Source organism: Cherax quadricarinatus, chromosome 30 (genome assembly GCF_038502225.1).
Source record: "Cherax quadricarinatus isolate ZL_2023a chromosome 30, ASM3850222v1, whole genome shotgun sequence".
NCBI classification, from domain to species: Eukaryota; Metazoa; Arthropoda; class Malacostraca; order Decapoda; family Parastacidae; genus Cherax; species Cherax quadricarinatus.
The window spans coordinates 7,710,769-7,726,811 of NC_091321.1; the positions used below are offsets into that span (position 1 = coordinate 7,710,769).

At 40.3% G+C, this 16,043-nt stretch overlaps 1 protein-coding gene across 1 annotated transcript; it reads left to right on the plus strand.

Annotated features, from left to right (window-relative positions):
• The first annotated feature begins 1,862 nt into the window (after positions 1 to 1,862).
• Positions 1,863 to 4,389, plus strand: LOC128692619 (forkhead box protein A2-like). The gene has a single exon (XM_053781824.2). The coding sequence runs from the start codon at positions 2,802 to 2,804 to the stop codon at positions 4,323 to 4,325; it is 1,524 nt and encodes a 507-aa protein (XP_053637799.1). The 5' UTR covers positions 1,863 to 2,801; the 3' UTR covers positions 4,326 to 4,389.
• Positions 4,390 to 16,043: the final 11,654 nt, after the last annotated feature.

Genomic DNA, 16,043 nt, shown 5'->3' on the forward strand with positions numbered 1-16,043 from the left:
AAATAATATTTAAAGAAAGTATATAAACAAAATTTACTTTTATTACTATTATTATTATAACTTACTGTTATTATTATTTACTACTACTATTACTGCTACTACTACTGCTGCTACTGCTTTTACTGCTTCTACTACTACTACTACTACTACTACTACTACTACTACTACTACTACTACTACTACTACTACTACTTCTAATAGTAATAATAATCATGGAGAAGAGCTTAACTCGTAGGGGTCGTATAGCGCTTGTGAATGGGAAGTAATCAGGCTTGATCCAAGGACGAGGAAGCTGCAGTTCGTTGAATTAAGAGTCCTGATCCAAGGAATGAGAGAAGTGTGGGCACTAGATTGTGCATCAACTTTAAGATAAGGGATTACCAGTCTAAGCGATGACAAGAAACGAAAGTGATCTTTAACGTAAGACGACAACAATAACAAAGTGTAATAAAGCTTTAAATAGACGCAATACGAAGATAACGGTTAAAAGTGATTACATGATGGAAAACTGTAACGAATTTTTAAATCACACTGCGAAGATAACAGGTGTCATGGCAACAACGATAACACCTCAATACATGCTATAATACCCCCATGTTATAGGATAATATGCTCGTCATGGGCGATAACACGAGGATAAATGATAAATAACCTTCAGCAAATAACGCGAAAATCACCCGCGAACCGGAACGGGAGTCGCGCATTTAAGTGCACTTCTGAGGAGTGTGATTGTTGTTGTTTTATTTTGCTGGTATTGTATTGGTGGGGAAGCGCCACATCCGCAAGAGCAATGGGGAATGTGGGTAATCTAGTCTGACCCCGAGGGAGAGGAGGGGCAGCTCTAATTCCTAGGATCAAGATCCCTTTTAAAGTATGAAGACTTCCCAGTGTATATACACTTCTTGGTGTGTACACACGGACTATAATTAAACAACAGTCTTGAAGAGTCAGTCTTTTATTCTCTCTTTTCCGCCAACAGTAATGGACAGATAGTCTTTTATTCTCTCTTTTCCGCCAACAGTAATGGACAGATAGTCTGGTATACACCCTATCTCAACAACAGTAATGAACAGATAGTCTAGCATTCACCCTATCTCAGCAACAGTAATGAACGGATAGTCTGGCATACACCCTATCTCAACAACAGTAATGAACATACAGTGTGGCATTCACCCTATCTCAACAACAGTAATGAACAGATAGTCTAGTATTCACCCTATCTCAGCAACAGTTCTGAAAAGATAGTCTGACATTCACCCTATCTCAAAAACAGTAATGAACAGATAGTCTGGCATACACCCTATCTCAACAACGGTAATGAACAGATAGTATGGCATTCACACTGTTTTAACAGCAGTAATAAATAAGTTTATTCAGGTACGGGTACACATAAATACGGTTACATAAATTATCATATACAGCAGCATGTGTAGATTACCTAGGATAACTCGAAAAAGTCTGGAATTCTTCCTAATTCAATAATAATGAACAGATTGTTTGGCATGCTTCCTATTTAAGTAACAGTAATGAACAGTTAGTCTGGCATTCTCCTTTTCTAGCATCAGTAATGAATAGATAGTTTGGCATTCTCTATTTTAACAAGTTATTAAAATTTAAAACCAACAAATTTGACATTGTACGTGACGTTATTATAGAAGTATGGTATCTCTCGTAATCCTTACATTACGTTCAGTCTCTCATGTGTTCATTCACCCTCGAGGTTTTAATCACTAGTAACGGCTTGTGCTAAATCGAAAACATTAATAATTAATATAAATATTCGTTACATTTAATTGCAGTATTGTCAATATATTGTTAATTAGTATTACGTTGATTAATATGAATGAGGTGTATGATAATTGGATGAAAAAAGTAATTCGTGTATAAGGCTTATTATTCGTGCAAACACTAAAGTATCACCCATAATAACTTTGGAAATAAATAATATAAATTTTAGAACTATATCCGAATTTCTGTGGACCAAATATGGCAGGATAGGATGTGCCGTCCTCATGGCAACTCCTGGATTTGACATCAATCCAATAACACAAAAAGGAGAGAGAGAGAGAAGAGAGAGAGGAGAGAGAGAGAGAGAGAGAATTGGAATGCGCGCGAGTATGCCGGGATGGGGCCGGCCTGATGCCTCTTGCAACCTAGCGGCTGTGAGTCGGCGGCCGCTCTCCGCCGACCTCAGTGCGTGGCGGAACTGTGCGCCGCTGTGGACGCTTGTCACGGGTGCTGGCGTACGTCGGCCAGGGAGGGAGGAGCCACCCTTGACTCCGCCCGGAACGCCCGTTGCCGGATGAGCGAGCAAGTGGGCGGGGACTGGCTAACCGAACCCCTCCTCCCGTCTGGCTGGACCAATAGCCCGTCCGGTTTCTTCCGTAGTGACTGCACGGGTAGGAGGGCGTTAGCCTAGCCCAAACATCCATGTATTTACTCAGGGTTAGGGCCAACCGTGCGCTTATTACTGTCTGTGAGTGCTACAAGTACTTTTGCTGATCACAGAATTAAACAAGACCAAGTTAAACTGAGAAACGTACACATATGATTAGGATAAGTGTTTGGTCATTCAATTTGCCGTAGAGTCTCGCCGTGAACTGTGCGTGTGAGTGTTGGCCAGGCGACCTTAGTTGACCTGTTGAGCTGCGTGTGGCTAGCGTGACCCTCCGTGGGCCCACACCACCGGAGTTTGCTTGTGTCCTCTTGCTTGCATCCACAAGATCTGCCGCGGGGGAATATGTACAGTGCGTGATCCGTGAGACCAGTGTCGCGTGTGGTGTATAGTGACCCGGGCCACCATGTTGTCCCAGAAGTTATACAGCGACACCATGACGCCCATGAGCTCGGGGGCGCCGCCCGTCTCGCCCATGTCGCAGAGCACCTACGGCATGAACTCTATGAACAGCATGATGGGTATGAACTCCTACCAGCAGCGCCTGCCCCCAAACATGGACTTCTCTTCTTCCATGAGCGGAATCGGCGCCATGGGTATGGGCGGACAGTGTATGAGTCCAGGCATGACGGGTATGGGCGCTTTCCCGCCCATGAACAGCTCCATGCAGCAGATGAACGGTATGAGTGGCTGTATGAGTGGCATGGGCGGGATGGGCGGCATGAACCAGATGGTGGGCTACGGGCGTGAGTTGCAGGAGCCCGACAGTCCTGTGTCGTCGGCGCTACAGCGGGCGCGTCAGGACAAGACGTACCGACGCTCCTACACCCACGCCAAGCCCCCTTACTCCTACATCTCCCTTATCACCATGTCCATCCAGAACGCCCCCAACAAGATGGTGACGTTGTCCGAGATCTACCAGTTCATCATGGACCTTTTTCCCTACTACCGTCAGAATCAACAGCGATGGCAGAACTCCATTCGTCACTCTCTCTCCTTCAACGACTGCTTCATTAAGATCCCCCGCACGCCAGATAAACCAGGCAAGGGGTCCTTCTGGTCGCTCCACCCAGACTCCGGCAACATGTTTGAGAACGGCTGCTACCTCCGCCGTCAGAAGCGCTTCAAGTGCGAGAAGAAGGAGACAATACGGACTTCGAGCAAGCCCTCGCACGCGCCCAGCCAAGTCCAGCACCAGAGTCCAGGCTCTGCCACGAAGCAGGAGCACGCAGAGGATGCAGAGTCCAAGATGGATTCTTCCATGGCATCCCCTGCCCACCCGGGCCACGGCGGTCACACTGGCCACCACGGCCACCCCGTTAGCGGTGGCCAAGCAGGTCAACAGCAGCCCAACGACCCCGTGTCTGGCATGACCCAGCTTCTGGAGGCTGCCACCAAACTCGAGCCTCCAGAGTCTGGGTACCAGATGCCGCCCCCTTCCGTCAGCGTTGCTGACAAGTACAGCGCTGAGCAACAGCAGCAGCAACAGCAGCAACAACAACAACAACAACAGCAGCAGCAGCAGCAGGGTCCCCAGGATCAGCAGCACCACCAGGCCGCCCACCTAGGGACACCCACCGCCCACGACTTACACGCAGCGCCGCCCCTACATCCGTCCCTCCTCAAGGACTACACAGCCTCCGCCTACCTAAAAGACTACTCCAACGGCCACCTCAAGGACTACGGCGCCTACCTTAAGGATTATGGAGGTCACCTTAAGGACTATGACCACCTGAAGAACTACCCGGCTCCCGCTCATCCCTTCAGCATCACCTCCATTATCGCCGCCGAGAACAAGGACTCATATGGCGGATACCTGAGTCCGCTGCCGCCCGCCTCCACCGCCGCGCCCTCACACCATGCCATGGGAGGTGACCATGGCGGTTATTACCCACCACCCCTCTACCACCATACCACCACGCCCCTCTGATGTGGGCGTGGGCGGCCATACCCTCAGCACCTCGCCCACCAAACCCTTGTAAATAATGTGTGAATGTCCAGTGTGGTGAAGCTGATGGTCCGGTCAGTTGATAAAACGCAAGTAAACATTGAGAGGCAAGTTGTGTGGAGTCCTCAGCCAAGGGCTTATCTCTGCTCTTGGTCAGTCATACAGTCCACAGAGACAGCCCTGCCTCTTAGCACCCCAGCAAGTGCTAACCCAGTTATTACCTAGACCTGAAAAAAGAGAGAATGATGCTCAGACCTGTTGAAAGCAAGGTCAGTTTCTTACTGAGTGTAGTTACCACTTTGTGTTACATCTATCTAGTGACCAATAGGTCTCTCTCTGACTGTGAAACCGAGCGAGAGATGACACTGTTCCAGTCACTTATCCATCGGTTACCCTGAAATTTCTAACAAATTATGTTTGATCTTTGTGATACAATTATGTTGGAGGTTACAGGTCCGGTTTGCAATCTGGTCCTAATCTCACCTCAGACCATTGTAGAATTAGCTTCTATTTTAAGCATCATGTTGATACGGGTTTTAATGACGATACATTTTCCCCATGAAAGGGAATACATTGGCCAATGCACTAGGAAAATTATTTATTAATAGTCATTTGTTATTGGTCGTCAGTAGAACCTCACACAAATTCTTATCTGCTGTACTTTTATTAACAAATTAGCAAATCAATGACAATGAATACAGAATCTGTCCTTCATGTGTGATAGCTAGCCAACAGCAGCCTGTCAAAGTGAACCAAAGTGTACAAGTGAGAGAACAAAGTGAAGTTAGTTGTGAGTTTGAGTTTCGCTACGTTGGTTGGTAAGTGGCTATGGACGGAGGGTGGCACGTACCAGTGAGGGCCCTGCCAGCTGGGTACGTGTCCGTGTGCGTGTGTACACGCCACCTGCACCACCTGGCCACCGCCACCAGTTGCCCCACTCTTGCATCCTCCTGATTATTCAATTATCTCATTTTATGATCTGATTGCTTTAGATCTTATTCTTTCAAACTCATTTTTTCCTCTTAGCTTTGTTATACCTAAAGTGAAGAAAAGTTCATTCATACAATGATATGAATAATAGCAGTCAAAGTACTGTAGCTTCAGTGATTTACAAATAATCCACAATCTGAAAACAATGTAAAGAGACGATGTGTAAGCCCTGGATCATTATCAAGTTGGTAATGGTCCAGGACCAACAACATCTCCTGACTGTATTTTAAATTTGTGGACTATCTGTGAATGCATTGAGATATACTGAGTCGCACGACTGTCGTAGCAACAGCTGACAGTCGCACGACTGTCGTAGCAACAGCTGACAGTCGCACGACTGTCGTAGCAACAGCTGACAGTCGCACGACTGTCGCAGCAACAGCTGACAGTCGCACGACTATCGTAGCAATAGTTGACAGTCGCACGACTACCGTAGCAGCAGTTGATAGTCGCACGACTATCGTAGCAACAGCAGCCGGCAGCCGCATTTCTGCTATAGCAACTTGTGACAATCGCAGGGTTGTCGAAGAGCCAGCTGACAGCCGTACGACTGTCATAGAAACAGCCGACAGTCTCACGACTGCCGTAGTCCCAGCCGATAGTCGCAGTAATAAGAGTCCCTACCGCCGCTTTCCCTAGATATCTCGTCGGCGCTAGACAACGCGTTGGCAGCAAGTCTTCCGTCACTTGCACGGCACAAGATCTCTATCAGCGTGGAGATAACGCAAGCTTTCTCCTAATACTAGTTTCCAAAGGTGTGAAGAGTTATATATATATATATATATATATATATATATATATATATATATATATATATATATATATATATATATATATATATATATATATATATATATATATATATTATATATATATATATACACATATATATATACCGTTGTGGGATCTGATAGTGAGGTGTTGGCCAGACCCCTTATATAGCTTCCTTGGATGCTTTACTTTCATAGTTCCTTGATAATGTGAGTAGTCACGAAAGCGCTTGGAATTTCTCTATTCTTTCAGAGTGGTTGTTTTGCACATATATATAATGTGTGTGTATGTCGTACCGAAAAGGTAAAACTTGTGATTTTGGCTTAAATAGCACCGCTCTTTTTTGCGAATAAGGCAAGCGAAAATTTATGCAATAATTTCGCTTATTAAATTATTGTAAACTTATCTAAAATATATTTAGTTGGATTAGGCTAAATTAAATTGCACTTGTTATAATAGGGTTAGGTAAATTTTCTAAAGTTCTTTTAGTACAAAATTTTAAAGTTTTACATTAACATAAATGAAAAAAAAAATATATCTTTTAACGTATAAGAGAAAATTTTAGAAAGGACTTAATTTTAAATGAGTGTTTGCTAACCGACCAGTTTTACCTATTCAGCACGACATATACACACATTATATATATATATATGTATATTTATATATATTTATATATATATATATATATATATATATATATATATATGTATATATATGTATATATATGTATATATATGTATATATATATATATATATATATATATATATATATATGTATATATATATATATATATGTATATATATCTATATATATATATATATATATATATATATATATATATGTATATATATATATATATATATATATATATATATATATATATATATATCGTAGATTAGAGTTTCGTCATGTAGAAAATTAACAGAATCACAGATTTTAAGTGTAGGAAGTGATTATTTCTGGTGTTGTTGGGCGGAGTATGAGAAATCGAAGGACGGGCGTCTAGACATGGAGTAAGAGGGGCACGTCAGCCGGGAAGCGATAGAATCACCGCATGAAAAGTTCCACTGCGACTTTGCGTGTACACCAATCACGTTCTAAAATGCAAGAAGGTTCGTCTCAACGTCTTGGGAGTAAACTGAAACAAAAATAAAGGAAAACTAACCATACCTCGGGCGGGATTTGAACCCGCGGTCAGTGTCTCAAAACTCCAGACCGTCGCTCTCAAATCCCGCGGGTGGGTTCAAATCCCGCCCGTGGTATGGTTTGTTTGCAATCGTGTCATTATGATTTCGTTAGTCAAAAATAAAGGTATCGACGCAACCTTGGCGGTGATTATTATTATTATTATTATTATTATTATTATTATTATTATTATTATTATTATTTAGGACTCGCCATGGGTTCAACCCCACCCGTTCCGTGATTTATTATTATTATTATTATTATTATTGGCAGTATTATTATTAATTATTATATCATTCATGAAGAAGCACTAGGCACTTACGGGTCAGATTGTTCTTAAAAAATGAGAGGTGATCAGATTTAACCCCAGGAAGAGGAGGGATGCTCCGATTCCTTGAAATAAGAGCCCTTCACTAGCATCAGGTCTTCTCCTCTTGATGGGTGGCGGTGAATAAGCTTTCTGCTTCCTGTTGTCTTCTCCCGGAGTTTTACAAGTACCTCTCAGCGTTGGCGCTGACGGCGCGGCTGACGGCGCCGCTACGGCCATCAGTGCCAAGAAAGAGGCCATAGTTTGGGGTAGTGGCTATCGAGCGAAGCGTGGAAGGCCATGGGCAGGGTTTCATCGGTGCTTTTTAGTCTCGCTTAAGAGACAGTGTGGTCGGTCATACCCGCTGGTTCCACTATGTTATGTGTGCTTGTGTGAAGGGAGGGGCGGAGAAGGGAGGAATAGGAGGGATGTTGAAGGGAACAAATGTGGTGTTAGAGACAGAAGGTTGAGGGAAAAAGCGCGTTGTAGACGGGAGGTGGGGCTTAAGGAGGGGGAGGTGTAAAAGTAGGGAGTGGAAAGGGGAAGGTTCTGGTGTAGGGGAAGGGGGTAGATGTGGTGTATGGGAAGGGGGTAGATGTGTAGATGAAAGGGTAGGTGTGGTGTAGGGGACGGGGGAAGGTGTGGTGTAGAGGGAGGGGGTTGGTGTAGAGGAAAGGGGTTCGTGTGGTCTAGGGGACGGGGGGTTAGGTTTGGTATAGAGGGAGGGGTAAGGTGTAGCGTAGGGGAAGGGGGGTAGGTGTGGTTTAGAGGGAGAGGTAAGGTGTGGTGTAGAAGGGGGGGTAGGTGTGGGGTAGGGTAAGGGGGTTTGGTGTGGTGTAGAGGGAGGGGTAAGTGTCAACTATCACCTGGAACTCTAAGAAAATCCTAGGTTTTATTTCATCACACGTCTGTATTACCTCAAGTGTTAATCCTTGTTTATGTAGTGTGTGTGTGTGTGTGTGTGTGTGTGTGTGTGTGTGTGTGTGTGTGTGTGTGTGTGTGTGTTGTGTGTGTGTGTTTTGTGTGTGCGTGTGTGTGTGTGTTGTGTGTGTGTGCGTGTGTTGTGTGTGTGTGCGTTTCTGTGTGTTGTGTGTGTGTGTGTGTGTGTGTGTGTGTGTGTGTGTGTGTGTGTGTTTTTTTGTGTGTGTGTGTGTGTTTGTGTGTGTGTGTGTGTGTGTGTGTGTGTGTGTGTGTGTGTGTGTGTGTGTGTGTGTGTGTGTGTGTGTGTGTGTGTGTGTGTGTGTGTGTGTGTGTGTGTGTGTGTGTGTGCTTATATTCACCGAGTTGTTTTTGGAAGTAGAGTCTCAGCTCCAGGACCCCGCCTTGTAAATTACAATCGCTGACGTTATTGATTCCTGGACTCATTGTCCCATCATACCTACTCTTGAAGCCGTAAATTGATTTTCCTCTACCACTTTTTCTCATCCTGAGGCTGAAAAATTATTTCATTACATCCCTATTATTCACGTATGTCTTCAGCTTACATCTATCACCCCTTGCCCCTATGCCTCACATTACAAAAAAGTGTCCCTATCTGCTTTATCATATCCTCTGAATATCTTCATTTTTGTAATCTTGTTTCCCATAGTCATTCTCTCTCTTAAAGTAAACTAGTTTAGTTACTTTGGTCTCTCATCATAATTCAATCCCATCAGTTCCGGGACTTGTCCTTAATATACCTTTGATGGGTTTCGAGCGTTTTCCTGCTCCCGGAGCCTGGCCATTTGCCAATCTCGTCTGGTACTTACCTGGTTAACCCGAACGCTTCTACACTTGTTCCAGTAGTGTTTCTGATATCCTCTGGTAAGATGTTAAAAAATCTGGGACTACGAGTGTGCCTGCACGTTCTTAAACTGGTGGATGTTTATGGTTAGGTAAGGGTCGTCAGGAAACAGGAGAAGTGTTTCCTGATGCGGGTTTTAGTCAGATGATGACCCGCCGTTGGAGCTTTTGGTCATCTGACCAAGGCCTTCCTCTGGCTTACCGGTCTACCTCTTTAAAAATTATGGTCATAGTTATAGCCATTTATATGGGTGTTCATGCTGGTGCTACTTACTCCATAATATATTTTTTGTCCTAACATATGTCGCGTGGAGAGTCCTAAAAATTCTTTATTGAGGTTTCAGAATGCAGTTCTTAGGTCAGCTAACCTTACGATATGTTGGGTGTGATGCTCACTTTAACATCTTTCCCCTTGATCGATATTAGTATTTTCTCGTTTCTGAAGCTGTGTTTCGTGTGTATTCGTTGGCCATCTCCAATGTGTGTGTGTACTGTATGATATCAACCAGTGTTTTCTCCGTCCTGTCCTTGTGGATGGTTTCATTCTTTCCCCTGTGTCTTGGTACATTTGCAAATTCTCACCTTTAAATGTGTAGGACTTTATTTATATATTAAAAAAGTCAACCTTGACAATAAGATTATTGTTAATCTTGATGTGGATAGTTTGTTCACTCGTGTATGTGTGTGTGTGTGTGTGTGTGTGTGTGTGTGTGTGTGTGTGTGTGTGTGTGTGTGTGTGTGTGTCTGCCTGTATGTGTGGATTCGTGGATCAAGTCTCAGTTCTTGGCCTAGCTTCGTGAACTCTATCATACGTATTACTTTAGCTAACAGTGGGGCTAAGATCCACCGCCTTTTTGTCCGAATCGTTCCTCTTCCTGGCCAGTCTCAGGCTGAAGAGACGCTTCTTGGCATCACTATGATTCATCTGCTTTTTAACTTTCAACTGTATCCCCGTAATATATTTTCCCGCCTCTCGGTGTATCTCTGTCCGCCCTATTAAGTCATGTGATTATTATGTATATATCATGTTCTCCCTGGTTCTACTAAGTCCTAATGTCATCAAGTTTAATTTCTTGAGTCTCTGTATTTCTTACACCTTAGTTCCGGGACTAGTCTCCTTATAGGTCGGCACTTTCTTCAGTTTTTTAACATGTATTCTCATGTGTGGGTTCCATTCTGGTACTGCACACTCCAGGATAAGCCTAATATGTATCGAATATATTACGATGAATGACTCCTTGTTTAGATTTCCATAAGGTACTTACTGGCTTGTCTACAAGCATTTTCCTGCAGAGATGTTATTCGGTTGATGTGCAACTCGGGTGATATGCTCGGCATTATGCTCACTTTTCAGTGAGGTGTTAATCCTCTGTCCCTGGGATAAGTACCAAACTTGCACACAAAAATCACTCCCTACTAAAGCAAAAGACTCGGCAGGAGATGCAACATTCCTCCACTGAAAAGCAGGGGAGCCACGAGTATACTAAGAGACAACACAATAAGTGTCAGGGGCCCAAAACTGTTCAACTGCCTCCCAGCATACATAAGGGGGATTACCAATAGACCCCTGGCTGTCTTCAAAAACACGCTGAACAGGCCTCTAAAGTCAGTACCTGATCAGCCGGGCTGTGGTTCGTATGTCGGTTTACGTGCGACCAGCAGTAACAGCCTGGTTGGTCAGACCCTGATCCACCAAGATGCCTGGTCTAAGACCGGGCCGCGAGGGCGTTGACCCCCCGAAACACTCTCCAGGTATATTCCAGGAGCCTTGCACTCAGTTTCCGGTCTTTTTTCCTCATTCTCAAATTTTCATGCACTTGCATTTACAGGGGATGAATTCTACTAACCACTTTGTTAGACCATTCATGCAATTTATCCAGGTCCATTTATGGGGTTTTCCTTTATTTTTTTCCAGTTTTCATTTTCATTTTCTTTACCAGCGAACATGGATATGCTAGGCTTTATCTCGTCAATCAAGTCTTTCACATATATCAGAAATAGTACTGATTGTGTGTGTGTGTGTGTGTGTGTGTGTGTGTGTGTGTATACTCACCTAACTGTGGTTGCAAGGGTCGAGTCATTGCTCCTAATCTCGCCTTTTCATTAATCGCTACTAAGTCCACTCTTTCCGCTTTGCGTGTGTGTGTGTGTGTGTGTGTGTGTTTATGTACTGGTAGGCTGATTCTAGTGGGCGGCTTTAGGATGCAAGACTCTTTTTGGGAGGGTCAGGCTGGCGGATTCGGTTGGGTGGGCTCTGGAGGGCGGTTTTTGGTGGGCGGGTTCTGGAAGGCTAGTTTTTGTGGATGGGTTTGTACTTGCCGGTTCCGACTAGCAGAATCTGTTGTGTGGGTTCGTTTATGAGGGGTTCATTTGGAATCTTTAATGCACGTTTACTTGGAAGGGTTTATATGGGTAGGTTAATTTAGGCGCATTTATTTGGGCGGGTTCATCTGGGGGTTTGGGTAGTTCCAGCACCTCCGGGTGGTCATTCTTCGGGGATTACCGCTGCTACACGGACACTCGCCTCCTATTGTGTCATGACAGCGGGGTGCCGCAGGCGGTAATAAATTCCGCGTGTGTCGCACCCGCAAGGCGACGGGGGGAGGACCGCACGCGGGTGCCGCGGGTGCCTGCGGCCTGCTGGTGGCGGAGGAACCGCAATTATCCGATATCAGGTGGGGATGTCTCCCCCTCCCCTCACCATTCATCACTGATACACAGATAACACTCCGCCCTCTCCCTTCCCCCTCCCTCCTCTCTTGAGGCTGATGAAGGGCTCTTGATCTGAGGAAAGGGAGGTAAGTTCAGTTCCTCGGATCAAGACACCGTTAAAACTGCTCACTTATAAACCTATAGGCTAGGTAAGATTTGTCCGCAAACAGGACATGTGTTTCCTGACTCGGGTTTTAGTCATATTATGACCCGCCGCTGGAGCTTTTGATCATCTGATGGAGGCCTTCCACTGGCTTACCGGTCCACCCCCTTCAAAAATTAGGGTTATATTATTTTATAAACCAAGAATAATTATTATTATTATTATTATTATTATTATTATTATTATTATTATTATTTACTGTTATCATTAATATTATGTTTATGGGGAGGCGATTAACACATAGGTGTCATTCAGCGCATTCAGAACAGGATGATTTGATTCAGGGAATAAGAGAGCAACTCTAACACCTTGGATCAAGAGCTCTTCACCGCCAAAGCATCCATCAGACTTGCCGATACGATAATCCTAAACAATTCCGGTCCCCGTGGTCACGTCAACACGCGGTACTCGCAGCGCGATATTCGCGGCGTGTCGCGCTGTGTATGCCCCCTGTAATTTCTGATTTTAAGACCTGTTATTTCTACGGTGAACTCGCGGTTAGTAAGCCGGTTAATTAGCGGTCAGCTCGAAGTCAGCTTGTACTGACACCAATGTTTACATATACATGTATATATATATATATATATATATATATATATATATATATATATATATATATATATATATATATATATATATATATATATATATATATATATATATATATGCAAAACAACCACTCTGAAAGAATAGAGAAATTCCATGCGCTTTCGTGACTACTCACATTATCAAGTTCCTTGATAATGTGAGTAGTCACGAAAGCGCTTGGAATTTCTCTATTCTTTCAGAGTGGTTGTTTTGCATATTCTGAAATCACCTGTTTACTGTGATCTTATTGCATATATATATATATATATATATATATATATATATATATATATATATATATATATATATATATATATATATATATATATATATATATATATGCTTAAGAATTATATATATATATATATATATGCTTAAGAATTCGCACACAGGCAAAATTATTTACAAATGTATTATCTCTACTCCCACAGAAGGACTCGAACTTGCAAGCTCTGTATCAGAGTACACAGTACTTTATCCCGAACCCAAACCCCTGGAGTCTGGCTTCATGGTAAAATACTGTGTACTCCGATACAGAGTTTGCAGGTCCGAGGCCTGCTGTGGGCAGAGATAATGTTTGATATATATATATATATATATATATATATATATATATATATATATATATATATATATATATATATATATATGTGGGTGTGTGTGTGTGTGTGTGTACAATCATAGACAGGCGATCTTAATAATGCAAGATAAGTCAGCGGGGATATAAATCTTCAGCTAAAAGATTTCCATTATATATATATAAACACTGCGACTAGCCGAGGATTCGAATGCATGTCGTTTTGGCCCGCCTCATGGTGAGCGAAAATCACACATGACGTTCTAACCCATAGGACCACTCAATCCTGCTTGTGTGGTCCCGTGGGTTAGAGCGTCATTGTGATTTTCGCTTACCATGAGGCGGGCCAAAACGATTTGGGTTCAAATCCTTGGCTAGTCGCAGTGTTATTATTGATTAATACCACTCGTTCGTGGTTACAATAATATATATATATATATATATATATATATATATATATATATATATATATATATTTTTTTTACCAATATATATACATATATATATATATATATATATATATATATATATTTTTTTTACCAATAGGAATATTTTATTACATAATATATATATATATATATATATATATATATATATATATATATATATATATATATATATATATATATATATATATATGTCGTGCCGAATAGGTAAAACTTGCAATTTTGGCTTAAATAGCAACGCTCGTCTTGCCGAATGAGGCAAGGGAAAATTTGTGTTTGCAATATTTTCGCAAAAATAATTCTGAACCAAACTAAAAAAAATATATTTCATGGTGCTTGTTTATTATTAAATTATTGTAAGCTTATCTAGAGTATATTTATTTGGATTAGGTTAAGTTAAATTGCGCTTGTTATAATAAGGTTAGGTAAGTTTTCTAAGGTTCTTTTGGTGCAAAATTATTAGTTTTTACCTAAGATAAATGAATAAATATATTTAATCGTATAAGAGAAAATTTTAGAAAGAACTTAATTTTAAATGAGTTCTTACTAATTAACCAATTTTACCTATTTGGCACGACATATATATATATATATATATATATATATATATATATATATATATATATATATATATATATATATATATATATATATATATATATATATATATATATATATATATATATATATATATATGCATATGCAAGAATCGCGAACAAGCGATACAAGATGCAAAACAACCACAGGGCGAGTTGAATGATAGCTCTAGGCCTTTCGTGTTAGCAGATTCGTTCAGAATCTGCTAACTCTTGCTAAGAGCAAGAAGGTTTCTCTGAACGAATCTCCCGAGATCTCTTGCTCATTTCTGCAACATTGCAAGCTCGTTATGATGTGTTGACTACAACATGAAAGCCCTAGAGCTGTCATTAAACGCCAACTGTGGTTGTGTTTTGCATATATGTATATATATATATATATATATATATATATATATATATATATATATATATATATATATATATATATATATATATATATATATATATATATATATATACATATATATATATATATATATATATATATATATATATATATATATATATATATATATATATATATATATATATATATATATATATATATATATATATATATATATATATGTCGTGCCGAATAGGCAGAACTTGCGATCTTGGCTTAAATAGCAACGCTCATCTTGCCATATAGGACAAGTAAAAATTTGTGTATGCAATAATTTCGCCAAAATCATTCTGAACATAACGAAAAAAATATATTTTTTATTTCACTGTGTTTGTTTAGTATTAAATTATTGTAAACAAATCTAAAATATATTTAGTTGGGTTAGGCTAAAATAAATTGTTCTTGTTATAATAAGGTTAGGTAAGTTTTCAAAGATTCTTTAGGAGCAAAATTATAAATTTTTATATTAACATTAATGAAAAAAATATATCTTTAAACGTATAAGAGAAAATTTTAGAAAGGACTTAATTTTAAACGAGTTCTTGCTAATTGACCAGTTTTACATATTCGGCACGACATATATATATATATATATATATATATATATATATATATATATATATATATATATATATATATATATATATATACGTATATATATATATATATATATATATATATATATATATATATATATATATATATATATATATATATATATATATATATATATATATATATATATATATATATATATATATATATATATGCAAAACAACCACTGTGAAAGAATAGAGAAATTCCAAGCGCTTTCGTGAATACTCACACTATCCTTGATAATGTGAGTAGTCACGAAAGCTCTTGGAATTTCTCTATTCTTTCACAGTGGTTGTTTTGCATATTCTGAAATCACCTGTTTACTGTGATCTTATTGCATATATATATATATATATATATATATATATATATATATCTATATATATATATATATATATATATATATATATATATATATATATATATATATATATATATATATATATATATATATATTAGGAGTTTAATTCTTTCAAAATTTAAAATCTATGATCAGAAATCTTATGTGAATTTAGAACGCACAAGCTAAATTTCGCGGAACACCTATAATTTTGAGGAACACCTGTAATTTTGAGGAACACCTATAACTTCGCTGAA